The sequence below is a fragment of the Miniopterus schreibersii genome (genome assembly GCF_964146895.1).
Source record: "Miniopterus schreibersii genome assembly, chromosome: 18".
Lineage (NCBI taxonomy): Eukaryota > Metazoa > Chordata > Mammalia > Chiroptera > Miniopteridae > Miniopterus > Miniopterus schreibersii.
In genome coordinates, this window is record NC_138121.1 from 6,595,036 (window position 1) to 6,620,700 (window position 25,665).

Here is a 25,665-nt window from a genome sequence, read left to right on the forward strand (position 1 = left end):
ACCAACCAGGAGTGGGGGCTGGTGTGGAATGTGACCTTAAGTCAACAATAACGACAACGGCAGCTCGCATTTTTTAGGGTTTATTGACTCAATGCAAGTTTTCTAAGCACTTTCCGCCGCCACCACCAATTGATTTCAATAAGTGCAAAATTTTTTTGCAGTGTGAGGACACAGAGGAGCGGAGGAGGGTCACTGGGACCTCACATCCAGCTCGACGGGCGCACTTTCAGCGGAACTGATGGGGTTGGAGACTTTACACTGATAACCCCCGGCATCCTCCCGCTGGACGGGGTCTATGGTGAGGGTTCTGTGGTCCTGGGACAGCGTCATCCTGTCCCTGAGCTGCAGATTCTCCGCATTGAACAGCCACTGAGTGGAGATGGCGTCTGTGTAGCAGGTCATGACCACGGCGTCCTTGTGCTCTGTGACTGTCGTGTTGCTGGCCAGGAGGGTGGGCACTCTCAAGCGCTCTGCGGGAAAACAGGACATGAATAATTGAATGAGGGCTTGGGACCTGGGCCCACACAGCTTCCTCAAACATCTCAGTCACTAACAGTCCACAGTGAGCTCTGTAAAGGTCACCAGAGGGTGGCCCTGACCTCTTCAGAAGGAGAATTGTCTTTGTTCAGGTGACAATGTGTTAGGAGAGGGCTGCACCTCCTCTCTGATCCTAGATCACCCCAGAGTGACCCCTGACCTGTTCACACAGGCATCTTTGTAATCTCAGCACAGGGAACCCCTCCCTTCCCGGCCCACATGAGTTATAACATTTACAACAGCATCAGAAATAATATAATACTTAAACTTAACCAAGGAGGTGAAAGAGATGTACACTGAAAACAACCAGATGTTACTGAACGTAAAAAGGAAACAAATAAATGGAAAGACATCCACGTTTATGCATTGAAAGACCCCCCAACTATCTGCGTATATGACATAATCCCTATTAAAAGGCCTATGACTTTTAATAGAATTCATATGGAATTTCAGTGAAACCCCAAATAATTGCAACGATCTTACAAAAGAAGAATGAAATTGCAGGTCTCACACTTCCTAATTTCAAATCTTACTATAGAACTAAAGTAAAGAAAATAGTGTGACAATGGCATAAAAACTTCTATTCATCAAAAGACACAATCAAATGGTTTGGACAAAGGAGCCAAGACTGTTCAATGAGAAAGGACGGTCTTCACACAAATGGTGTTGAACAGCCACATCCACACGCAGACACATGGAGTGGACCCTTGTTTATACCACGCACAACAATTGACTTAAAATACATCGAATCCTAAAGGTGAGACCTAAAACTATAAAACTCTTAGAAGAAAATATAGGGGAGAGCATTGTGACATTGGATTTGGCAATGACTTTTTTAATATGACACCAAGAACACAATCGAAAAAAGAAAAAATTAGATAAATTGAATTTTCTCGAAATGAAAAACTTACATTCATCAAAAATCACAATCAACAGAGTGAAAGATTAGCTATGGAATGAGAGAGAATACTTTGCAAATTGCATTTAGGTGAGGGTTTAATATCCTGAATATACAAAGATCTTGGACAGCTCAACAACAAAACCAGAAAACCTGATTTAAAACGGGTAAAGCACTTGAATAGACATTTCTCCAAAAATGATACAAAAATGTCCAAAAAGCACATGACAGGACGCTCAACATCGCTATCGCTAGGAAAATGCAAATCAAAGCTCCCGGGGTCGGGGTTGTTGGCTGCGACGCGGGGGGTGGGTAAGTCCATGTGCAGGTAACGCAGACAGCACTCCCCGCGTGGTACCTTCGAGGCTCCCCAGGGCTTCTGCGATCAGAGTCGGACCTCTCAGCTCTCAGCCAGCTCCAGCCCTTAGAAGAATTAGGCAGGTCTGTGCACCACACGGCAAACGCACAGGGGTCTGAGCACTCAGAGGACGCGAGGCCTCCAGCTCTCTGTCTGCTGCAAGGTACAAACTTTCTCGGGTGTCAGCTAAGAATCAGGGTTTGATCATGAAAAACCTTGGGCTGGGGGTCAGAGACCACCCTGCACTTCTTCTGAGTCTTCGCTGACCCGAAGACTGCCTGGCTGGCCAGGGGCCGTTCCTTTAAACTTCACAGACCTCCATTGCCGAGCCAAAGTGCGTTTCTACGAAGTGTGTTTCCATTTTTTTAGAATATCCTTGAGATTGGGGTTGGAGCAGAAATAACACATGGGGGCCAAGAGCAAGCTGATGGTCAACTGACTATTCAGGCCACTGGGCCAAGCCCTGAGACTTCCCAGGGGAGTGTGACTGACATGAGCCAGTGAGCTAATAAATGATAAAGCGGAGCCCAAGGAATGAGCTAGAAAAGAGTGCAGGGGACAGGCAGGGGCTGACTGTGGCCGCAGAACCATGTGCTCAGCCCTTGGTCATTAAAGCCACTCTCCCTCTGCTGAAGAAGGGGTGAGGTGGCAAGAGGGGAGCATGGACTTGCTGAAATTTGACCCTTGTAGACCATTTGTGTTTGCTGGTTATGAGACAGCAATTTGGAAAGAAGTTAAAATTATTGCATATGTGAAAATTATTATTAATATTCCAGGGCCTAAAACCATCTACATGAATGACTTTCTCTAGAGAGCAGCAGTGGGTCTGAGACATGGGTTTCAGCCCCTGCAAAGACAGGGAGCTTGTCCTGTATGGCCAGAGTTTTAAAGACTCTGCATCCAGCCTGGCCAGTGTTGCTCAGTGGTTGAGCATCAACCTGTGATCCAGGAGATCAAGGTTCAATTCCCGGTCGGGGCACACGCCCAGGTTGCGGGCTTGATCCCCAGTCGGGGACGTGCAGGAGGCAGCCGATCAATGACTCTCTCATCACTGATGTTCCCATCTCTCTCTCCATTCCTCTCCATCCCTCTCCATTCCTCTGTGAAATCAATAAAAACATAAAAATTTTTTAAAAAGACTCTGCATGCAGGTGAAGGACCAGGCTCCATTCCCGCCAAGATGTGGCTCTTAAGACTGAGCCCTGGCCAGAGACCAGCTCAGGAGCCTTGTGACTCCAGCACACGGGAAACTATTGCTCTCACTAAGCCCTTCCAAGGAAGCCAAAGCCAACCTGTCACAGGCTCCCAGGATCCCTGGAGTCAGGACACTAGGACAGGGCTCTGCGAGGTGGCTGCCTGAGCTGAGCTTCTCTGGGAGGATCCTCTGCAGGGTCTTTCTCAGGGTCATGGTCATGGGGAGGGGCCCAGGGGTGAACTGAGACTGGTCTCCCTCTGCTGAGTTATTCCCATGAGACTGGTCCTCTCTAAGGTGGTGAGTGTCTGCAGGGCTGGCATCCGGGAAGGGAGCTCTGATCTCAGGAAGTTTGTGTCCACTGTGTGTGACCTGCACTAAAGGCCCAAACCCAGCCTGTGATGTGATGCAGAGGGAGACGGAGGAGAGTCCAGGGCAGTCAGTCCCGTGTATGGAGTAGAATTCCCCCCACCGACACCCAGAGGCCGAGAGCAGTCACTCACCGTACACATCGAGGCGCCCAAACCCTATCTCTCGCTGTGAATTCTGAAGGTGGGCTATTACGGTGTAGACTCCCGTGTCCTGCGGGGTGACCTTTCTTATCATCAGGGCTCCTTCAAGGTTTGCTGTCTCTCGGCCGGTGTATTGGGGCCCTGTCCTGTATCGCCTTACACGCCATGCAACAGATGCAATGAAATTATTGTAGTCCACCTTCTCCCCCCTGTACCAAAGAAAGCCTGCGACATGGGGGGGCTTGTTGCGGCTTCGGAGAATCACGTCCTCTCCCGCGGCCGCCCTGATCGACACGACACTGAGCTGGGCGGCGGCGGGCGTGCTCCAGAGGGTCAAGAGTGAGGCTAGGAGGGACGAGAAATGGGTCAATATTTGGGTCTGTGTGTTGGGATGGAGAGAGGAGGCCCTGGGTCCTGAGCAGGTCTCATCTCTCAGCCTTCGTGTGTGTGTGTGTGTGTGTGTGTCCCATGGTCAAGGTCAGCAGCGTGGCCACCAAGACTTCAGCTCCTCTGAACCTGCAATTCCCTCTGTTCTGAACACTCTCTCCAGGTGTCCGCCTGGCTCACCCCCTCACTGTCCTCAGGCCCCTGCTGACTCCCAGGGGTGTCCTTGGGAGACACCTTCCCTGACCACCTCCTCTAAAGTCCTTTTGCCTTTACTTTCTCACCTGTCCCTACTGTTCCCTTCACGACATCTACTTCATGGCACAAGTAGATCTTTTCTTGTCTATTTTCTCCCCACAGAAGGTGAGCTCCATGTGGGCAGTGCCCCCAGTGCCTGGAGCACACTGCAAGCATCTGGGGGTGAAGGAGTGAGTGTTCCCAGGGTTGTCCACCTCCTGGGGCGTATCTGCCCATTTCTGAAGTTGGTGGTGAGGACAATGTTTAGCGTCCCTGCTTAAAATTTTTCTGGTGTCACCTGACATAAATTGTTATTATTGGGGTCAGTCGTGAAAATTCAATGCTCAGTGGTGAATAACTTAGGAAATGAGCAGCGATCAGGGTTTTCGGCCCCTCTCCACATCCCGATCTTGGGATGTTTCTGTTGCTGAGCCCCCTCCCCCATCCTACTGTGCTCCCCTATCCTCTCCCCTCAGGCCCAAAGAGAAGCCTTTCCTCCCTTCTCAGAGCAGTTTTCTCCAGGAGACTTAGCCAGTCCCTGTCTCCCATCCTTCCATCCACCCCCAGGAATTATCCCCTCCTTACCAGCCAGCAGGAGCCATTGCCAGGAAAGAAGTGCTCTGCAGGGAGGGGCTGAGGGGGACCCCATGGTGGCTGCGGCCTGCTCTGTCCGTCTTTCTGTGAGAAGAGCTTGAGGTCCAGTAAGGCTCCCAGGCACCTCTGTCCTCACGGGGGGATCTGCTGTCCCGGCTCCCTGTGTGCTGAGCCTCCTGTGGGCCAAGATAACTTCCCTGGTCATGTGGGTCAGGGCGGGGTCAGTGCCCAGGGACCTCCCCCTCCCTCCCCTCATTCCTGCAACCCCTGCCCCCTCCTTCCAGTTAACCATCCCTCTATGTTTCCATTACCTGGGAACAGCTGAGGCATCTGAACACACTCACACACACACTCACACTCACACATTCATATGCTGTGTTTGGAAAAGCACCAGCCTGGGGGTACAGGTCCCCGCATCCCCACAGCTCCCAGTCAGGTGCACAGTAGCCCCCCCAACCCTCTCTCTTTCTCACATTTGACTTTCCCTTCAGAGCAGGAGTTCTGGGGCTACCTCAGGAACTCTTGTCTCAGGGGTGCCACATCCAGTCTGCATTGGAATCACCTGTGAAACTTTGTAAAGATCACAATGCCCAGGTGACATTTCAGAAATGCTGCATCCACAACTGCTCAGCTAACCTGGAGGCCTGGCCGGGCTGAGACCCCGCGATGTGGGGATGGGGCACCCCCTTCCCCTCTCCTGTGCACAGGGCGGGGCCCCGGGGCCTGTGCAACTGCAGATCCTGACGGGGGGGGGGGGGGGGTGGTGGACCAGAGACTCTGCATCTAACAAGCTCTCAGGGGAGGCTGATCTTCCTGGCCTGTGGGGCACACTGGCAATAGCAAGGCTGATGGGGACCCCTTCCCCCGAGAGGATGACCCTCTCACCCCAGCATTGGTCTCTGCGGTGCCCTGGTCTTTGGTCTGTCAGCACCTCACAGAGAGCTCCCTGGGGCCCCCAAACCTGGGGATTATTTATGTTTGTGACACAGAAACTCAGCTGGGCACCGGGTGTTCCTCGTGTTCCCAAATGCTCTGGGAAGGCTGGGCTTCCTCCCAGCAGGAAGGTCACAGAGATGACTCTGGAGGCGACAAGGGGTCAAGCAGGGTGATCACTGCAGAGGGAGCCCACCTTCTATCTCAGGTTGTCACCCGCCTGGCCTTTGCTTCCGGGGACAGAGACGCAGGACCAGGAGTGTCAGAGGAACCTGCAGTTCCCTGATGTGAAGGGGGGGTGTCCTGTGTGTCCTGGGGGAAGGAGACTGTGGCGGGCGGCCAGGTGGCTGTGGGCTCCCTGGTCCTCGGGAAGGTTTCAGGGAGACCCTCCCTCTCCGTGTCTGTTGGCTGAGCCTGTCCTTGTGCCCCTGAGTGTCGGGGCAGCCTCTGTCCTCTGCCTGGGGGCTTCCTGTGGTCACCCCGCCTTGCCCATGGCGGTGCAGGCACCCCTGGGCCCGGCCAAAGTCAGAAACACCCAAACCTGTGGGGAATTTTATGAGTTCATTTGAGCCAAACTGAAATCACCTGCCTGGAACAGGCCTCAAAGCCTGAGAAGGAGGCAGGTTTGCAGCTGGTTTGATATATTGTAACAGAAAAGATGGAAAGTTAGTGAAACCCGCTGGGCGGTGAGAGAGGGGAGCTGGGGGAGCTCCAGCCCCATGAAAGGCAAACCGGAGAAACATGCTCTTTACACTGGGGGGTCCCGGACGGTTCACATTTCAGCACCGAGAGGGGGGCGGGGAACCAGGGGCAGGGGGCTCTGCGGTCTCGGACTCTGGTGCCAGAGGCTGTGCCTTCAACTGGTCTAGCAAAGAAAATTACTGAGACGTGCCAAAGGCCATGTCATCCAAGACGCATAAGAACAGGGGACAGGGCTCACCTAAGGTAAAATCTGACCTTTGCTAAGGAAGCTGTAGGCCTGGGACGTGACTACCTGCCATCACCTGCCCAATTAGGAATTTACAGCCAGTGTCAGGCGCTGCCCAGGAATGCTGACCAGGCTCCAGAAGGTGGGCTCTGACCTCCAGACTGAGAGACTGGTCAGTCGGCGCCTTGTTGCTGTGTCTCATGCCTCCTGACTCCATCCCAGGGCAGGCCGAGCCCGGTGACGGGACAGGCATTGTCCAGAGTATCACGAGTCCAGTGTCACGAGAACTGTCTCTATCTGGTGCATGTGCTGTTTCAGGAGGAGCTCTCTGTCTCTTGATTTCAAAGCAAGGGCCTGGTGAGGGCTCCCCTGAGTCTTTTCGGAAAGGGTGCCAGATGGTTGATCCCCCAAAATGCCCTGTGTGTTTCCCATGAAAGCTTTGGGATGTTGCATCCAAGTCATCTGTGTCCCCCTCTGTCACCTGCTCTAGGCCTCCCATGGGACCCAGGAGCTGGAGCAGCTCCACCTGGAGACTCAACCAGGGGAACTGTGGGTTCCTCTGTTAGGGATGGGGAGGCCCCCCTGGGACTCTCAGCCCCTCTGAGGTGGAAGCAGCCACTGATCCTGGGTTCTCCTGTCCCATGTGCGCGGGAAGTTCCCCTTGTTGCCCAGGACACCATGGGCTGGTGAGATGTCTTCTGGGACCACACCCAGGTGTCCCCACAGAGCAGGGAGCTTGGGAACGGGGAGTCATCCCGATTCCTTTGAGGTGAGGTTGGGCTTTCTGCTGCCCTGGTAGGAACTGTTCCATTCGCTCAGTAAACACTCATTAAATGGGTAAGGGAAACCACACAATGGAAGCCTGTCATCCTGTGTGACACTTGCAGTCAAATCATGTTCCTTACAGACATGAAGGCAATGGTATCAGAATGGAAGGAGGCCACCAAATGCCCAGGGATGTCCCAGGATCAAGTCCTTACCCCAAATTACAGTCGGGGGGGGGACAGGAACCCCCTCACAGTGAGGAGTCAGACCCTTCTTGACTCCCTGAAAATCACAGCCCTCCCCATCCCCACCTTCTGAGTGACATCTCGCCTCTTCAGGGCTGGGCAGCAGCCTGTGTCCTTCCTGTTCCCATACAGGCCTGACCTGGTGGACACTTAGGACTCTCCAGCCCCGCACAGTTCCTACCAGGGCAGCAGAAAGCCCAACCTCACCTCAAAGGAATCGGGATGACTCCCCGTTCCCAAGCTCCCTGCTCTGTGGGGACACCTGGGTGTGGTCCCAGAAGACATCTCACCAGCCCATGGTGTCCTGGGCAACAAGGGGAACTTCCCGCGCACATGGGACAGGAGAACCCAGGATCAGTGGCTGCTTCCACCTCAGAGGGGCTGAGAGTCCCAGGGGGGCCTCCCCATCCCTAACAGAGGAACCCACAGTTCCCCTGGTTGAGTCTCCAGGTGGAGCTGCTCCAGCTCCTGGGTCCCATGGGAGGCCTAGAGCAGGTGACAGAGGGGGACACAGATGACTTGGATGCAACATCCCAAAGCTTTCATGGGAAACACACAGGGCATTTTGGGGGATCAACCATCTGGCACCCTTTCCGAAAAGACTCAGGGGAGCCCTCACCAGGCCCTTGCTTTGAAATCAAGAGACAGAGAGCTCCTCCTGAAACAGCACATGCACCAGATAGAGACAGTTCTCGTGACACTGGACTCGTGATACTCTGGACAATGCCTGTCCCGTCACCGGGCTCGGCCTGCCCTGGGATGGAGTCAGGAGGCATGAGACACAGCAACAAGGCGCCGACTGACCAGTCTCTCAGTCTGGAGGTCAGAGCCCACCTTCTGGAGCCTGGTCAGCATTCCTGGGCAGCGCCTGACACTGGCTGTAAATTCCTAATTGGGCAGGTGATGGCAGGTAGTCACGTCCCAGGCCTACAGCTTCCTTAGCAAAGGTCAGATTTTACCTTAGGTGAGCCCTGTCCCCTGTTCTTATGCGTCTTGGATGACATGGCCTTTGGCACGTCTCAGTAATTTTCTTTGCTAGACCAGTTGAAGGCACAGCCTCTGGCACCAGAGTCCGAGACCGCAGAGCCCCCTGCCCCTGGTTCCCCGCCCCCCTCTCGGTGCTGAAATGTGAACCGTCCGGGACCCCCCAGTGTAAAGAGCATGTTTCTCCGGTTTGCCTTTCATGGGGCTGGAGCTCCCCCAGCTCCCCTCTCTCACCGCCCAGCGGGTTTCACTAACTTTCCATCTTTTCTGTTACAATATATCAAACCAGCTGCAAACCTGCCTCCTTCTCAGGCTTTGAGGCCTGTTCCAGGCAGGTGATTTCAGTTTGGCTCAAATGAACTCATAAAATTCCCCACAGGTTTGGGTGTTTCTGACTTTGGCCGGGCCCAGGGGTGCCTGCACCGCCATGGGCAAGGCGGGGTGACCACAGGAAGCCCCCAGGCAGAGGACAGAGGCTGCCCCGACACTCAGGGGCACAAGGACAGGCTCAGCCAACAGACACGGAGAGGGAGGGTCTCCCTGAAACCTTCCCGAGGACCAGGGAGCCCACAGCCACCTGGCCGCCCGCCACAGTCTCCTTCCCCCAGGACACACAGGACACCCCCCCTTCACATCAGGGAACTGCAGGTTCCTCTGACACTCCTGGTCCTGCGTCTCTGTCCCCGGAAGCAAAGGCCAGGCGGGTGACAACCTGAGATAGAAGGTGGGCTCCCTCTGCAGTGATCACCCTGCTTGACCCCTTGTCGCCTCCAGAGTCATCTCTGTGACCTTCCTGCTGGGAGGAAGCCCAGCCTTCCCAGAGCATTTGGGAACACGAGGAACACCCGGTGCCCAGCTGAGTTTCTGTGTCACAAACATAAATAATCCCCAGGTTTGGGGGCCCCAGGGAGCTCTCTGTGAGGTGCTGACAGACCAAAGACCAGGGCACCGCAGAGACCAATGCTGGGGTGAGAGGGTCATCCTCTCGGGGGAAGGGGTCCCCATCAGCCTTGCTATTGCCAGTGTGCCCCACAGGCCAGGAAGATCAGCCTCCCCTGAGAGCTTGTTAGATGCAGAGTCTCTGGTCCACCACCCCCCCCCCCCCCCCGTCAGGATCTGCAGTTGCACAGGCCCCGGGGCCCCGCCCTGTGCACAGGAGAGGGGAAGGGGGTGCCCCATCCCCACATCGCGGGGTCTCAGCCCGGCCAGGCCTCCAGGTTAGCTGAGCAGTTGTGGATGCAGCATTTCTGAAATGTCACCTGGGCATTGTGATCTTTACAAAGTTTCACAGGTGATTCCAATGCAGACTGGATGTGGCACCCCTGAGACAAGAGTTCCTGAGGTAGCCCCAGAACTCCTGCTCTGAAGGGAAAGTCAAATGTGAGAAAGAGAGAGGGCTGGGGGGGCTACTGTGCACCTGACTGGGAGCTGTGGGGATGCGGGGACCTGTACCCCCAGGCTGGTGCTTTTCCAAACACAGCATATGAATGTGTGAGTGTGAGTGTGTGTGTGAGTGTGTTCAGATGCCTCAGCTGTTCCCAGGTAATGGAAACATAGAGGGATGGTTAACTGGAAGGAGGGGGCAGGGGTTGCAGGAATGAGGGGAGGGAGGGGGAGGTCCCTGGGCACTGACCCCGCCCTGACCCACATGACCAGGGAAGTTATCTTGGCCCACAGGAGGCTCAGCACACAGGGAGCCGGGACAGCAGATCCCCCCGTGAGGACAGAGGTGCCTGGGAGCCTTACTGGACCTCAAGCTCTTCTCACAGAAAGACGGACAGAGCAGGCCGCAGCCACCATGGGGTCCCCCTCAGCCCCTCCCTGCAGAGCACTTCTTTCCTGGCAATGGCTCCTGCTGGCTGGTAAGGAGGGGATAATTCCTGGGGGTGGATGGAAGGATGGGAGACAGGGACTGGCTAAGTCTCCTGGAGAAAACTGCTCTGAGAAGGGAGGAAAGGCTTCTCTTTGGGCCTGAGGGGAGAGGATAGGGGAGCACAGTAGGATGGGGGAGGGGGCTCAGCAACAGAAACATCCCAAGATCGGGATGTGGAGAGGGGCCGAAAACCCTGATCGCTGCTCATTTCCTAAGTTATTCACCACTGAGCATTGAATTTTCACGACTGACCCCAATAATAACAATTTATGTCAGGTGACACCAGAAAAATTTTAAGCAGGGACGCTAAACATTGTCCTCACCACCAACTTCAGAAATGGGCAGATACGCCCCAGGAGGTGGACAACCCTGGGAACACTCACTCCTTCACCCCCAGATGCTTGCAGTGTGCTCCAGGCACTGGGGGCACTGCCCACATGGAGCTCACTTTCTGTGGGGAGAAAATAGACAAGAAAAGATCTACTTGTGCCATGAAGTAGATGTCGTGAAGGGAACAGTAGGGACAGGTGAGAAAGTAAAGGCAAAAGGACTTTAGAGGAGGTGGTCAGGGAAGGTGTCTCCCAAGGACACCCCTGGGAGTCAGCAGGGGCCTGAGGACAGTGAGGGGGTGAGCCAGGCGGACACCTGGAGAGAGTGTTCAGAACAGAGGGAATTGCAGGTTCAGAGGAGCTGAAGTCATGGTGGCCACGCTGCTGACCTTGACCATGGGACACACACACACACACACACACACACACACACACATGAAGGCTGAGAGATGAGACCTGCTCAGGACCCAGGGCCTCCTCTCTCCATCCCAACACACAGACCCAAACATTGACCCATTTCTCGTCCCTCCTAGCCTCACTCTTGACCCTCTGGAGCGCGCCCGCCGCCGCCCGGCTCAGTGTCGTGCCGATCAGCGCAGCCGAGGGAGAGGACGTGATTCTCCGAATCCGCAACAAGCTCCCCCATGCCGCAGGCTTTCTTTGGTACAGGGGGGAGAAGGTGGACTACAATAATTTCATTGCATCTGTTGCATGGCGTGTAAGGCGATACAGGACAGGGCCCCAATACACCGGCCGAGAGACAGCAAACCTTGAAGGAGCCCTGATCATAAGAAAGGTCACCCCGCAGGACACGGGAGTCTACACCGTAATAGCCCAACTTCAGAATTCACAGCAAGAGATAGGGTGTGGGCGCCTCGATGTGTACGGTGAGTGACTGCTCTCGGCCTCTGGGTGTCGGTGGGGGGAATTCTACTCCATACACGGGACTGACTGCCCTGGACTCTCCTCCGTCTCCCTCTGCATCACGTCCCAGGCTGGGTTTGGGCCTTTAGTGCAGGTCACACACAGTGGACACAAACTTCTGAGATCAGAGCTCCCTTCCCGGATGCCAGCCCTGCAGACATTCACCACCTTAGAGAGGACCAGTCTCATGGGAATAACTCAGCAGAGGGAGACCAGTCTCAGTTCACCCCTGGGCCCCTCCCCATGACCATGACCCTGAGAAAGACCCTGCAGGGGATCCTCCCAGAGAAGCTCAGCTCAGGCAGCCACCTCGCAGAGCCCTGTCCTAGTGTCCTGACTCCAGGGATCCTGGGAGCCTGTGACAGGTTGGCTTTGGCTTCCTTGGAAGGGCTTAGTGAGAGCAATAGTTTCCCGTGTGCTGGAGTCACAAGGTTCCTGAGCTGGTCTCTGGCCAGGGCTCAGTCTTAAGAGCCACATCTTGGCGGGAATGGAGCCTGGTCCTTCACCTACATGCAGAGTCTTTTTAAAAAATTTTTATGTTTTTATTGATTTCACAGAGGAATGGAGAGGGATGGAGAGGAATGGAGAGAGAGATGGGAACATCAGTGATGAGAGAGTCATTGATCGGCTGCCTCCTGCACGTCCCCGACTGGGGATCAAGCCCGCAACCTGGGCGTGTGCCCCGACCGGGAATTGAACCTTGATCTCCTGGATCACAGGTTGATGCTCAACCACTGAGCAACACTGGCCAGGCTGGATGCAGAGTCTTTAAAACTCTGGCCATACAGGACAAGCTCCCTGTCTTTGCAGGGGCTGAAACCCATGTCTCAGACCCACTGCTGCTCTCTAGAGAAAGTCATTCATGTAGATGGTTTTAGGCCCTGGAATATTAATAATAATTTTCACATATGCAATAATTTTAACTTCTTTCCAAATTGCTGTCTCATAACCAGCAAACACAAATGGTCTACAAGGGTCAAATTTCAGCAAGTCCATGCTCCCCTCTTGCCACCTCACCCCTTCTTCAGCAGAGGGAGAGTGGCTTTAATGACCAAGGGCTGAGCACATGGTTCTGCGGCCACAGTCAGCCCCTGCCTGTCCCCTGCACTCTTTTCTAGCTCATTCCTTGGGCTCCGCTTTATCATTTATTAGCTCACTGGCTCATGTCAGTCACACTCCCCTGGGAAGTCTCAGGGCTTGGCCCAGTGGCCTGAATAGTCAGTTGACCATCAGCTTGCTCTTGACCCCCATGTGTTATTTCTGCTCCAACCCCAATCTCAAGGATATTCTAAAAAAATGGAAACACACTTCGTAGAAACGCACTTTGGCTCGGCAATGGAGGTCTGTGAAGTTTAAAGGAACGGCCCCTGGCCAGCCAGGCAGTCTTCGGGTCAGCGAAGACTCAGAAGAAGTGCAGGGTGGTCTCTGACCCCCAGCCCAAGGTTTTTCATGATCAAACCCTGATTCTTAGCTGACACCCGAGAAAGTTTGTACCTTGCAGCAGACAGAGAGCTGGAGGCCTCGCGTCCTCTGAGTGCTCAGACCCCTGTGCGTTTGCCGTGTGGTGCACAGACCTGCCTAATTCTTCTAAGGGCTGGAGCTGGCTGAGAGCTGAGAGGTCCGACTCTGATCGCAGAAGCCCTGGGGAGCCTCGAAGGTACCACGCGGGGAGTGCTGTCTGCGTTACCTGCACATGGACTTACCCACCCCCCGCGTCGCAGCCAACAACCCCGACCCCGGGAGCTTTGATTTGCATTTTCCTAGCGATAGCGATGTTGAGCGTCCTGTCATGTGCTTTTTGGACATTTTTGTATCATTTTTGGAGAAATGTCTATTCAAGTGCTTTACCCGTTTTAAATCAGGTTTTCTGGTTTTGTTGTTGAGCTGTCCAAGATCTTTGTATATTCAGGATATTAAACCCTCACCTAAATGCAATTTGCAAAGTATTCTCTCTCATTCCATAGCTAATCTTTCACTCTGTTGATTGTGATTTTTGATGAATGTAAGTTTTTCATTTCGAGAAAATTCAATTTATCTAATTTTTTCTTTTTTCGATTGTGTTCTTGGTGTCATATTAAAAAAGTCATTGCCAAATCCAATGTCACAATGCTCTCCCCTATATTTTCTTCTAAGAGTTTTATAGTTTTAGGTCTCACCTTTAGGATTCGATGTATTTTAAGTCAATTGTTGTGCGTGGTATAAACAAGGGTCCACTCCATGTGTCTGCGTGTGGATGTGGCTGTTCAACACCATTTGTGTGAAGACCGTCCTTTCTCATTGAACAGTCTTGGCTCCTTTGTCCAAACCATTTGATTGTGTCTTTTGATGAATAGAAGTTTTTATGCCATTGTCACACTATTTTCTTTACTTTAGTTCTATAGTAAGATTTGAAATTAGGAAGTGTGAGACCTGCAATTTCATTCTTCTTTTGTAAGATCGTTGCAATTATTTGGGGTTTCACTGAAATTCCATATGAATTCTATTAAAAGTCATAGGCCTTTTAATAGGGATTATGTCATATACGCAGATAGTTGGGGGGTCTTTCAATGCATAAACGTGGATGTCTTTCCATTTATTTGTTTCCTTTTTACGTTCAGTAACATCTGGTTGTTTTCAGTGTACATCTCTTTCACCTCCTTGGTTAAGTTTAAGTATTATATTATTTCTGATGCTGTTGTAAATGTTATAACTCATGTGGGCCGGGAAGGGAGGGGTTCCCTGTGCTGAGATTACAAAGATGCCTGTGTGAACAGGTCAGGGGTCACTCTGGGGTGATCTAGGATCAGAGAGGAGGTGCAGCCCTCTCCTAACACATTGTCACCTGAACAAAGACAATTCTCCTTCTGAAGAGGTCAGGGCCACCCTCTGGTGACCTTTACAGAGCTCACTGTGGACTGTTAGTGACTGAGATGTTTGAGGAAGCTGTGTGGGCCCAGGTCCCAAGCCCTCATTCAATTATTCATGTCCTGTTTTCCCGCAGAGCGCTTGAGAGTGCCCACCCTCCTGGCCAGCAACACGACAGTCACAGAGCACAAGGACGCCGTGGTCATGACCTGCTACACAGACGCCATCTCCACTCAGTGGCTGTTCAATGCGGAGAATCTGCAGCTCAGGGACAGGATGACGCTGTCCCAGGACCACAGAACCCTCACCATAGACCCCGTCCAGCGGGAGGATGCCGGGGGTTATCAGTGTAAAGTCTCCAACCCCATCAGTTCCGCTGAAAGTGCGCCCGTCGAGCTGGATGTGAGGTCCCAGTGACCCTCCTCCGCTCCTCTGTGTCCTCACACTGCAAAAAAATTTTGCACTTATTGAAATCAATTGGTGGTGGCGGCGGAAAGTGCTTAGAAAACTTGCATTGAGTCAATAAACCCTAAAAAATGCGAGCTGCCGTTGTCGTTATTGTTGACTTAAGGTCACATTCCACACCAGCCCCCACTCCTGGTTGGTCTCATTTGCACCATCTCCACAGTGGAGGTGACACCGGGTGCTCACAGGATGGGCAGTGGTCATGTGATGACCGGTGGGAGCAGGCGATAAGCTCCCGGAATCCAAGCTCTGTCCCTCCTCCAGGGAGACGTGTGGCGGGCACCGGGACACTGCTGTGGGCCATGGGAAAGAGCACCCATGCGAGTTCAACACTGACTCTGTCTCCTTGTTTGATTTCTCCAAAAATCACTAAAGCCTTTTCGAGTATTCTTATGTTTATGGCAATAGACTTATTTGCATAAGTTCAGTACCACCCTGTCCTTGTTAATAAGACATAATTGGAAACGTTGGTAATATAACCAAGGCTTTGGCTCAGTGTCCCAGTTCAGACTGATGCCCTGAGAATTAGAAATGACCTCGCCCTTCATGGAGCTGAGTTTGACCTGATGGGTCTTTTGGAATCTCCTGGAGGAAAGGTCATCGCCCAAAGCTGCAGAGCCTGCGGGTGAGGCGTGAGGGGGAGGCTTCCTGACCTCCAGAGGCTGTTAAAACTCCCACCTGAGGTTTCACAGAAAAACCTGCGTCAGAGCAAACTCTGGTGAATGTCGGTTCCTCTGCACTCAGGTCACCAATCAGGCCAAACCCAGTGACACCAGCCGTGTTGTAGGATCAAAAAGACTCTTCTTTTTTTGAGGGAACATTTGATCAAAAGAAAGGTGACTGTAGAGAGAAAGGTAATGTGTTTCCTAATTGGCTTTACACAAAAGAAAAATAAAACGTCTCATGGAATCCTGAGGATTGGAGGTTTTCATATTTTTTATTTATTGTTTTTATTATTTTTAATCCACACGAGGATACATTTTATTGATTTTGGAGAGAGAGAAAGGAGGAGAGAGAGAGAGGGAGAAACATCAATGTAAGGGAGAAATATCCATAGGCTGTCTCCCATAAGCGTCCCCACCAAGGATTGAACCTGCAGACTTTTGGGGTATGGGATGAAACTCCAACTGAGCCACACTGGCCAGGGCAAGGAGGTTTTTTGTTTTGTTTTTTTTTACTTCTTGGTTTTAAAGATCCCCACCCAAGTTAGAGACTGGGACACAGACATACCAGGAGAATTAACTTTTCATAGAAGCGGCTCAAAGCACGTGGAAGCTGTTGGGTGGCATGGATACACGTGGAGAGTGTGCCCGTGTCAACACTCATCAGGACGTATACTTTGCATGTGTGTGGCTTGTCTGTCGCTTATACCTCAGTCAAGCTGTAACCAAGGCTCGATGCCGTGAATCGCCCGCGTGGTCAGGAGGGGAGAATATTGTTCCTCTATTACTGCTGTTCCCAAGTGGGCGACCCTGGCCGCGTGCCCACGGGAGGGCAATAATGACACCAGCCGGCCTTTCTGAGCCCTCACTGTGCGCTGGCCCTTCAGGCACAGTGGCTCATTTAATCACCAGATGGGTCTGCTGAAATCACTCACTGGCTCGGCTCTCCCACCTCCTGGCCTCCTCTGGCTCCTGCCCCTCGGGAGCTCTGGCTGAGCCGGGCTCCCTCGCCCTCGGCCGCCCCGCTTCGGGAAGGGTCGCCCTGGTCACTCGGCTAGGGCCGCAGCCCAGCTCTGTGAGGTCGCCGTGCCCGCACTTCCCCCTTCCAACCATTGTCACGTGTGATCTCTGCTCATGGATCAAACGCGACCAGCCGCTCGCCCGCTGAGGCACCGCTGAGACCCAGGGCAGACAAGACCCAGGCCTCGGACCTGCCATGCGGTGGGGCGTCGCCCCAAAACCAAACGACGGCAACGAAAATATGTTATGGTATGGTAGAATAAGGCGAGTTTTCCTTGGGGTGTTTTTTCTTCTTTTAAATTAAAAGTGTTAAAGCAGCCAGGAGGGAGTGACCTGAAGGGTGCAGACAGAGGGGGAGGGGAGGGGAGGGGAGGGGAGGGGAGGGGAGGGGAGGGGAGGGGAGGGGAGGGGAGGGGAGGGGAGGGGAGGGGAGGGGAGGGGAGGGGAGGGGAGGGGAGGGGAGGAGCCCTGAGGGGGGCCATAGGCCAGAACTTTATCTTTATTCTCAGTAAACTGGGGAGCCACGGGGGGGGGGGGGGGATTCAGAGCAGGGGTGGGGGGTGAGTGCTCTACGTTTAGTGAAGGGAACCAAAATTTTGCCACCCAAAAGTTTCTTTTGGGGGAATATTGATTTTAAGCTGTTTAGTAACTAACAAAACTGAGAAAGAACTATCAGTCCCACCCGCATCCTGCCATGGACTCGGACAGAAAAAAGAAAAACTTGCCTGGGGGAGGGAATCAGGGCATCTGCCTGAGGCCGCAGGAGCCAGGGTCTGTCTGCGTGGCCAGAGGGGGGGTGCAGTCAGCCAGGGGACAGGCGGGGCGGGCAGGCCAGTGTGCCAAGAAGGGGCCCGGTTCTGCATTTGTTCTGAGCACAGCCGAAAGGATTTGTTGAAAGACCAGATGTGGGGTGTGAGAGGAGAACAATTGGGAAAACACAAGGAGATTCAGGAAAATTCTAGAGGAGCACAGTGAGGTGAGGCATTTGGCTGGGATCAAGGGTCCTAGGGCATCTTGACAATGCCTTTCAGATATTAGCTGTCAAGTAAATAGTTGAACATCAGCAGTAATGTCCAGCTGGTCTCTCCTGACCACTGCCGTGTCCCCAGGGCCCTGGACAGTGCCTGGAAGGCACATGGCAGGAGTGCGTGACACACTTCCAGAACCAGCGGGTAAACAACGACAAACAATCGGATCGTCTCCTGGACACCCTTGCACAATATTTCTAACTAAGAAAATACAGAGACGCCATAAAGTTATCACGACTACAGGGGCCCTTACAAACCCATTTGGTTTTGGAAGTCACATCAGGGCCTTTCTCCAGCATTCACGCTGCGCACATTTTTGAACGAAATTAGGTTAACCATGAAGGTACCTGGGTGACATTGAAACCTAGCAGGCACCCCTCTGCGACACTCCCACCCCCAGTGCCCCAGCAGAGACGGGGCTGCAGTCCCTCAGGCAGGCTGGGCAGGTACTAATCAAAACTAGGGACATGGAAAAATGCAACAAAGGGACCGATTAAGCAGCAAGTGATGATGGTGTGAACACGAACCTGAGGCATGAGTCAGGGTCACAGGACGCCTGGTGCCTCCTGAACAGCTGCCGATAATATAACACGAGGGACTCAACTAAGACGCCTCGGAGGGACGCTCTGGACAACAGAGCAGGAAGCCTTTTCATTAGCAGAGTCAAATGTGTCCTTTAACTTTTCTCTAATAAGAAGTCAAAAGTCCATATGCTTATATTGATAGAACAGTGTTTCAGTATTTTTACGTTTTTTTGGTATGATTTCGGTGCTCAGCGACTTTAATGAAATGACTAGGTCACCAGATTGAGCTTTTAGTTAGACTCGCTAAACCTGCCTGAGGGTCACGGCTCTGCTGTGAAGGAAGCAGGGCCTTCACCCCAGATATGCCTTTTAGGATATTGATTTTGATCTGGTTATTGGGAAACAAAAGGTTAAAAAATCACCTTAGACCTTCTGTTTTAATTGCCTAGAAAGAATTTAGACAGAGGACCAGCTCCAGGAGGGACAGTCACCTGGAGATGCCAGGCAAACAAACATTTATTTACCAAACATTTGCTTTGGCGCCTCAGACTACAACCGTCTTTATCTTTAGCTTTGGAAATGGCATATGGGCCTCACCTACCCAATACTTCTTCGGGTCTCTTTCCTTATAGCCCCAGAATATTCATTCATGTAATAGACTTTGTACAGGTGGCAGGAGATAGATTGCTCTAGATCGAGAGAGGTGTAGCCTGCTAAGCACAAGATGGATAGATCTGTCTTCTGCTCTTAAGGTACCTTTACCGACACACCCCAAAGTGGGTTGTAGGAATTTTGGGTTGTCTACCAGCAGGAAGAACTCTGGACCCAGTAAGCAAGGAGCCCAGACAGGTTTTACAAGCACCTAATTCTTTCTATTAAAGACCCTTCTGCACAAGTGTTCATGGCAGGGTTACTTGTAATAACCCCAAAATGGGAAACAGCACAAATGTCCATGAACGAGTGTCTGGATAAACAAATTTGGTGCATCCCTACAATGGAATAGAACTAAGAGATTTTTTTTAAAAAAGAACTATTTCAAAATAATTGTGTTGAGTGAAGAAGCCAAACTTCGTCCAAAATTACATATTGTATAATTCAAATTTTGAAAATTCTAGAAAATGCAAGCTAATCTACAATGACAGAAAGCAGATGAGAATTTCCTTGACACTGGGGAAGGGAGTGTGAGGCGGGCAGGATGAAAGATTACGGGAGGGCCCGAGGAGGCTTTCAGAGTGAGGGACAGGCTCGCAGTCTTCATGTAACAACTACTCCGGTGCATACAGCTGGCAAAACCTAATAAATTGGATACTTTCAATATGTTAAGTTTATTATACATCAACTATAACTCAGTAAATATGTTAAAAATTATATATATACACATAAGACATATTGCCTAAAGTATAAGTTTAATAGAAAACACAAAGCAAACAATACCTAAATACAACAGAACTTTCTTTTGCACATTTTTCTGCTTGTCCACCAGAGGGCGGCACAGCTCCTCTCTGACTTGGAGCCTCTGGGGAGCTGCTGACTCGGCCTGCGCAGCACCCACAGCCCAGCAGGGTCCAGCCCCACCAGCATTGCTCAGCCCACAGCCCCTCTCGCCCTCCACGCTGCCCACCCTGGACTCCGTGAGCTCCTCCGTCCAGCCAGGCATCTGCCCACCAAAGACCAGTCCCCTGCAGGCAGCTCTTCCCCCCACCCTCTGTCCCTCAAGGGGCGACGGGCCACTCAGGATTCAGGTCTCAGCCAAGAGGTCACTTTCTCAGAAGGGCTCTCTGTGACCCCCAGACCAGCTGAGACTCGAGTACACGCTCTGGACACACCAGAAATTTTCCTTCCCTGCCCGTCTCTGGATTATAATTAGCTCCTTCACCGGGGGGGGGGACAGTTTTCCTGACACTGGACTCATAATACTCTGGACAATGCCTGTCCTCTCACTGGGCTCACCCTGCCCTGCGATGGAGTCAGGAGGCCAGGGACACACAGGGAAAGGGCCCGACTGATTGACTGATCGGCCTGCCGACCTGGAGCCAGAGCTGACCTCTATCCAGGGCCCAGGCTCCCACCCTCTGGTGCTGGGCAGCACCCAGCAGCTGACAGTGGCTGTAGGTCGCCCCTTGCTCTCTAGGGAACGACAGTGAGACACAGACAACAGGAAATTCCCGCAGGAGCCTGGCTTTGCCTAAGGAGGTAAAGAGGAAGCCTGATTTCCATCTCCTGCCTTAACAAGCCCTTCTGGGCTCCTCTCTCATGCCTGATCTGTCCTATCTGTTCTTTCTAGGGACTGTGGACACAAAAGGGGTTGTGCAATAAACCTGGCAAGCTCGGGGGCCATGTGGTGGCCCGACAAGCTCAGGACAAAAAGTAACTGCCTGGAACGGTCTGATCAGAAAGTATCAGCTGGGCAGTCGGTGGCAGGGAGTCCTGCCTCAGGCTTATAGCTTCCTTAGCAAAGGTGAGACTGTACCTTAGGTGAGCCCCGTCCCCTGTTCTTTTGCATCTTGGATGACATACCTTTCACATGTCCGAGTAATTTTCTTTGCTAGGCCAATGGAAGGGATAGCCTCTGGCGCCAAAGTACGTGACCACAGACCCCTCGTGATGCCTGGCTCCCTGCACAGCCTCTCTACAAGCTGAAAATGTGAACCGTCCTGGACCCACCAGTGTAAAAAAAGTATGTGTTTCTCCAGTTTGCCTTTTATCCAGTTCTAGAGATCTCCCAGCTATGCCTTCTCTCACCACCTAATGGATTTCATGCAACTTTTTCATCTTTTTTTATTATAATGTATAAAGCTGCAAAACTGCCTTTCTTTTCAGGATTTGAGATCTTGCTTTCAGGCAGATGACATCGGTTTGGCTCAAACTCCTAAAAAGTCTCCATAGGTTTAAAATTGTCTTGCTGTGACAGGGCCTAGGAGCACCTGCTCCCTCAGGGGTCTCTGTGCTGCTCCCCACTCCATGCCTGGCACCACCATGGGCAAGGTGGGGTGACCACAGAAAAGTCCCCCAGGCAGAGGACAGAGGCTGCCCCAACGGTCACGGAGCACAAGGACAGGCTGAGCCCGCAGAAATAGAGAAGGAGTGTCTGTCTGAAACCTTCCCGAGGACCAGGGAGCCCTCAGCCACCTGACCTCCCACCACAGCCTTCTCCCAGGACACACAGGACACCTCCCCCTTCACACCGGGGAACTGCAGGTCCTCCCGAGACTCCTGGCTGTGGGTCTCTGTCCCTGTAAGCAGAGGCCAGGCTGGTGGCAACCAGAGATAGAAGGAGGGTGCCCTTGGCAGTCATCACCCTGCTTGACCCCTTGTCACCCCCTGGGTCACCTCTGTGGCCTTCCTGCTGGGAGGATTTCCAACTTTCCCAGAGCATTTGAGAACACGGGGAACACCCAGTGCCCAACTGAGTTTCTGTGTCACAAACAAATAATCCCCAGGTTTGGGGAGCATGGGGACTCTCTGTGAGGTGCTGACAGACCCAAGACCAAGACACAGCAGAGGCCAATGCTGGGGTGAGAGGGTCATCCTCTCAGGGGAAGGGGTCCCCATCAGCCTTGCTATTGCCAGTGTGCCCCACAGGCCAGTAAGATCAGCCTCCCCTGGAGCTTGTTCGATGGAGACTCTTGGTTCTACTACAGGCCTGCTGAGTCAGGATCTGCAATTGCACAGGACCTGGGGCCCTGCCCTGTGCACAGGAGGGGGGGGTCCCACCGGGGGGTCCCACCCCACATCACGCGGTCTCATTCTTGTTGGGCACCCACCTTAGCTGAGCAGCTGCTGAAGCAGCATTTCTGAGGGGTCACCTGGGCATCACAGTGTGTACAATGCTTCACAGGTGATTCCAGTGCAGACTGGCTCTGACATTCCTGTGGCAAGTTTTCCTGACGTGGCCCCAGAACTCCTGCTCTGGAGGGAAAGTCAAATGTGAGAGAGAGAGAGGGCTGGGGGGGGGGGGGGCTACTGGGCACCTGACTGGGAGCCGTGGGGATGCCAGGACCTGGGCGCCCCAGGCTAGTGCTTCTCAAAACACAGCCCGTGTGTGTGTGTGTGTGTGTGTGTGTGTGTGTGTGTCTGTGTCTGTGTCTGTGTGTGTGTCTGTGTGTGTCTGTGTGTGTGTGTGTGTGTGTCTGTGTGTGTGTGTGTGTGTGTGTGCGCAGAGGCCTCAGCAGTTCCTAGGGAACAGAAATGTAGACCAAAGGGAAAGGGAAAGGAGAAGACAGAAGTAGCCCGAATGAGGGTGGGAGAGGGAGGGTCCTGGGCACAGGCCCCGCCCCAACCTACATGACCAGGAAAGGCCTCTTGCCCCAAGAAAGGCTCAGCCCGTTATAAGCAGGACAGCAGGTTCCTCCGGTCCACACAGAGGTGCCTGGGAGCCTTTCTGGACCTGAAGCTCTTCTCACGGAGGGAGGGACAGAGAAGGCAACTGACACCATGGAGTCCCCCTCAGCCCTTGTGCTCAGAGGACTTGTCCCCTGGTGGGGGCTCCTGCTGGCTGGTAAGGAGGGGACAGTCCCTGGGGGTGGGCGGGAGGAGGGGAGACGGAGACTTGCTGGTGACTCCTGGGGAGGACAGGGCTCTGAGAGCGGAGGGAGGGCTGCTGTTTGGACCTGAGGGGAGAGGACAGGGGAGCAGAGTAGGATTGAAAAGGGGGTGCAGAAGCAGAAAAAGCTCATAATCTGAAGTGGCAAAGGGCAGGGAAACCTCAATGATGGTTCATTTCCTAAGTTATTCATTGCTGAGTACTGAATTTAGAAAACTGATGATGATGATAACAATAAATGTCAAGCATCAGGAGAAAAGTCTTAACCAGACTAAACATTGTCCTCACCACCAACCTCAGAAACAGGCACATACGCCCCAGGAGCTGCAGGCCCCTGGGAGCACTCACTCCTTCACCCCCAGGTCTTTGCAGCCTGTTGCAGGCAGTGGGGGTCCAACAAGGTCAGACAAGCCCCGGCCCCAGGGAGCTCACCTTCTGTGGGGAGGAGACAGACAAGGAAAGATCTACATGTGATGTCAGGGACCCACGAGTGTCATGAAGGGAGCAGAGCAGGGACAGGCCAGAAAGTGGAGAAGGAGGGTCTTTAGAGGAGGTGGTGAGCAGAGGTGTCTCCCAAGGACGCCCCCGAGTGTCAGCAGGGGCCTGAGGGCAGTGAGGGGGTGAGCCAGGCCGACACCTGGAGAGAGTGTTCAGAACAGGAAATTGCAGGTTCAGAGGAGCTGAAGCCATGGTGGCCACGCTGCTGACCTGGACCATGGGAGAGAGAGAGAGACACACACACACACACACACACACACACACACCCCACACACACCCCCAAGTCTGAGAAACGAAGAGACCTGCTCAGGACCCAGGGCCTCATCTCTCTGCCCCAACACACAGACCCAGATATTGACCCGTTTCTCCCTCCTCTCTTAGTCTCACTCCTGAGCTCCTGGAGCCCGCCCGCCTCTGCCCAGCTGGCTATCGTGCCCACCAACGCTGTGGAAGGAGAGGACGTGGTTCTCCGTGTCCGCAACATGCCCCCCGATGCCGTGGCCTTTCAGTGGCACAGAGGGGAAGGGGGAAAGGTCGAGCGATATATTGCATATTACTCAGTGGCCGCCAGAGATTTTGGAAGAGGGCCTGAATTCACCGGTCGAGAGAGAATAAACCACGACGGGTCCATGCTGATTAAGAAGGTCACCCTGAGGGACACAGGAATGTACACCATTGTCGTCTACCTTCAAAATTCAAAAAAAGAAATAGGATTTGGACGCCTCAGTGTGTACCGTGAGTGATTGCTTCCTGTCCTCTGGATGTCGGTGGGGGGAATTCTCCTTCACACACAGGACTGACTGCCCTGGACTCGCTTCCATCCACCTCTCATCACGTCCCAGGCTGGGTTTGGGCCTTTAGTGCAGGTCACACACAGTGGACACAAACTTCCTAAGATCAGAGCTCCCTTCCCAGATGCCAGCCCTGCAGACATTCACCACAGAGAGAAGGACCAGTCTCATGGGGGTGACTCAGTAGAGCGACACCAGTCTCAGTCCACCCCTTGGGCCCCTCCCCAAAGACTGGGTTGGGCCATCTTTATTGCCTAATAAATTAGTTAACAAGAGGTAAATGCCTTTTCACTTTCTGTAAAGCTCCCTTGGCCACAGAGATGAACAGAGGTGGTAAACCTGCCTTCTCCAACATACATGGCAGTTTACATGAAGAGTGGGACCTCATCTTCTTCTAAGTCAAAGAAAGTTCTAGGAAAAGTTCAATAAAACTCATGAGAGGAAAATTCCACCTGATGCTGAGGTTATAGGACACATGGGCTGGGAAGGGGTTCCGTGCGCTGATGTCTGTGGAACAGGTCAGGGGTTACTCTGGGGTGATTTGGAGTCAGAGGGAAGGGAAAGCCCTCCCCTTTCCTCACACATTGTCACCTGAACAAAGGCAATCGTCCTCTGCAGAGTCCAGACCATCCTCTGGGGACCCTACAAGGCTCATTGTGGATTGTGAGTGACTGAGATCTTTGAGGAGGTAGCATGGCCCCAAGTCCCAAGCCCTCATTCATGTCCTCTGTTTCCCCGCAGAGCCCGTGAGAGTGCCCACCCTCCTGGCCAGCAAAACCATAGCCACAGAGCACAAGGACGCCGTGGTCCTGATCTGCTACACAAACGCCATCTCCACTGAATGGTTGTTCAATGCCGAGAATCTGCGGCTCAAGGACAGGATGACGCTGTCCTCGAACAACAGAACCCTCACCATAGACCCCGTCCGGCGGGAGGATGCTGGGAGCTACCAGTGTGAGGTCTCCAACCCCATCAGTTCCGCTGACAGTGCCCCCATTGAGCTGGATGTGAGATCCCAGTGACCCTCCCCCCCTCTGTTACCAATCTCTGAATAAATTTTTGCACCCTTTAAATAAATTTGTTGTGAAGGTGGAAATTTCTTAGCAGACTTGCATTGAGTCAATAAATGCTCAAAAATATGAGATGAGCCCGGCCGGCCGTGGCTCAGCGGTTGAGCATCGACCTAGGATCCAGGTGATAGGGGTTCGATTCCCGGTCAGGGCATATGCCTGGGGTGCGGGCTCCATGAATGACTCTCTCATCATTAATGTTTCTATCTTTCTCCCTCTCCCTCTCCTTTCCTCTCTCTGAAATCAATAAAGATATATATTTTTTAAAAAAGTGAGATGACATTGTCATTATTGTTGACTTAAGCTCGCATTCCACAACGGACCCCACCTCTGGAGGATCCCATTTGCAACATCTCTACAGTGGAGGTGACCTCAAGTCTCTCACAGGAAGGGTAATGGTCATGTGATGACTGGTGGGAGCACATGATGACCTCCCAGGAATCCAGGCTCTGTCCCTCCTCCAGTGGGATGCGTAGAGGACACCTGGACACCGTCTTGGACAAGAATGCACAGGAGGGTTCCCATGT

At 52.9% G+C, this 25,665-nt stretch overlaps 2 protein-coding genes across 4 annotated transcripts in view; one reads left to right on the top strand and one right to left on the bottom strand.

The window, feature by feature from the left end:
* LOC308547822 (cell adhesion molecule CEACAM21-like) overlaps positions 1-25,403 on the top strand; it is a 43,305-nt gene extending 17,902 nt beyond the window's left edge. The window contains exons 1-4 of one of the 3 annotated variants that reach the window (XM_081118701.1): positions 9,916-9,947; positions 22,553-22,734; positions 23,659-24,012; positions 24,810-25,403. In XM_081118701.1, coding sequence (XP_080974827.1) covers positions 22,671-22,734; positions 23,659-24,012; positions 24,810-25,090 — 699 coding nt within the window. In that variant the 5' untranslated portion in view covers positions 9,916-9,947; positions 22,553-22,670 and the 3' untranslated portion in view covers positions 25,091-25,403. Of the gene's footprint in view, positions 1-9,915; positions 9,948-22,066; positions 22,164-22,552; positions 22,735-23,658; positions 24,013-24,809 lie in introns of those variants that run through there. The other 2 variants (XM_081118700.1, XM_081118702.1) reach the window with 2 other exon arrangements.
* On the bottom strand, positions 66-4,868 carry LOC308547587 (cell adhesion molecule CEACAM21-like). Its single transcript, XM_081118233.1, has 3 exons — positions 4,704-4,868; positions 3,489-3,842; positions 66-470 (listed from the first exon to the last, which is right to left on the bottom strand). The coding sequence occupies exons 1-3, from the start codon at positions 4,765-4,767 to the stop codon at positions 190-192; spliced, it is 699 nt and encodes a 232-aa protein (XP_080974359.1). The 5' UTR covers positions 4,768-4,868; the 3' UTR covers positions 66-189.
* Positions 25,404-25,665: the final 262 nt, after the last annotated feature.

Bases quoted from the DNA above. Each gene is read 5' to 3' on its own strand.
- LOC308547587 (XM_081118233.1), bottom strand. From the start codon at position 4,767: ATGGGGTCCCCCTCAGCCCCTCCCTGCAGAGCACTTCTTTCCTGGCAA. The intron at 3,843-4,703 runs GTAAGGAGGGGA...CGTCCCTCCTAG, and splicing joins GCAATGGCTCCTGCTGGCTG to CCTCACTCTTGACCCTCTGG. The intron at 471-3,488 runs GTGAGTGACTGC...GTTTTCCCGCAG, and splicing joins TGGGCGCCTCGATGTGTACG to AGCGCTTGAGAGTGCCCACC.